Source organism: Trypanosoma equiperdum, assembly GCF_001457755.1.
Source record: "Trypanosoma equiperdum strain OVI genome assembly, contig: ctg_381, whole genome shotgun sequence".
Classification (NCBI taxonomy): Eukaryota; Euglenozoa; class Kinetoplastea; order Trypanosomatida; family Trypanosomatidae; genus Trypanosoma; species Trypanosoma equiperdum.
Window position 1 is genome coordinate 8,917 of NW_027124289.1, and position 745 is coordinate 9,661.

Sequence of the window (745 nt, forward strand, 5' to 3'; positions counted from 1 at the left end):
TATTTGTGGAGGAATACAGAAAATGTCACTAGATATCTCACGATTCCTCCCAAAAGAAATTAACGCACCCCCTACACCACTTGTGGCTCATGGTTGCTTTATACACGGGTCACGATCTTGCGGAAAGACATCGTTTGCATTCCAAGCAGTTATCAATACGGTAGTAGGCGAAAAGGAACGTGTGATTATCCTTTGTCAGGAGCATGTGCTCTATGAAAAAATGCCGAAACCCTTTACACCACTTGAAGAGTTAAACGAAGATGCGCTCACTCGTATTGAATTTGCTTATTTGTCTAGCATGGCGGAAGTTGTGAGAGAGTTGAGTAGTTGGACGGTGGGCAGCAGTCTGCCAGCGTTAGTTGTTGTTGATGATGAGGCATTTTTGGATGCGGGTGACGAGCGGCTCACCGCTGTAATGCTGTCGATGTTGGAAAATGTTTCGGCATGGGCGAAGCAAATCAATGGCGTGTTTCATTACATTGTGGTTACTAACAGCTACCCTGATCGGGGGTTACGAGAGAAACTTCCATTCGCCACCTTCCCGCTCATTTGGTTTACATTTGGTTCCGTTGGATCGGTGCAGGTGGCAGTTGCGGGTACAAGTCAAGTTTCCACTCACCCGCTAATGTTGGAGTGGCGTGACAGTCTCACTGTGCGATCGTTGTGGAGTTTGTAGTATCCGTGCAATTCTTCAATACATACATTTATATTTGTATATATATATATATATGTATATATATATATA

At 44.2% G+C, this 745-nt stretch overlaps 1 protein-coding gene across 1 annotated transcript; it reads left to right on the forward strand.

The window, feature by feature from the left end:
- Nucleotides 1–22: 22 nt before the first annotated feature.
- TEOVI_000155600 (uncharacterized protein) lies at nucleotides 23–676 on the forward strand (the record flags this gene model as incomplete). The annotated part of the gene is made up of 1 exon (XM_067224766.1): nucleotides 23–676. The coding sequence occupies one exon, from the start codon at nucleotides 23–25 to the stop codon at nucleotides 674–676; it is 654 nt and encodes a 217-aa protein (XP_067080867.1).
- Between the last annotated feature and the right edge of the window lie 69 nt (nucleotides 677–745).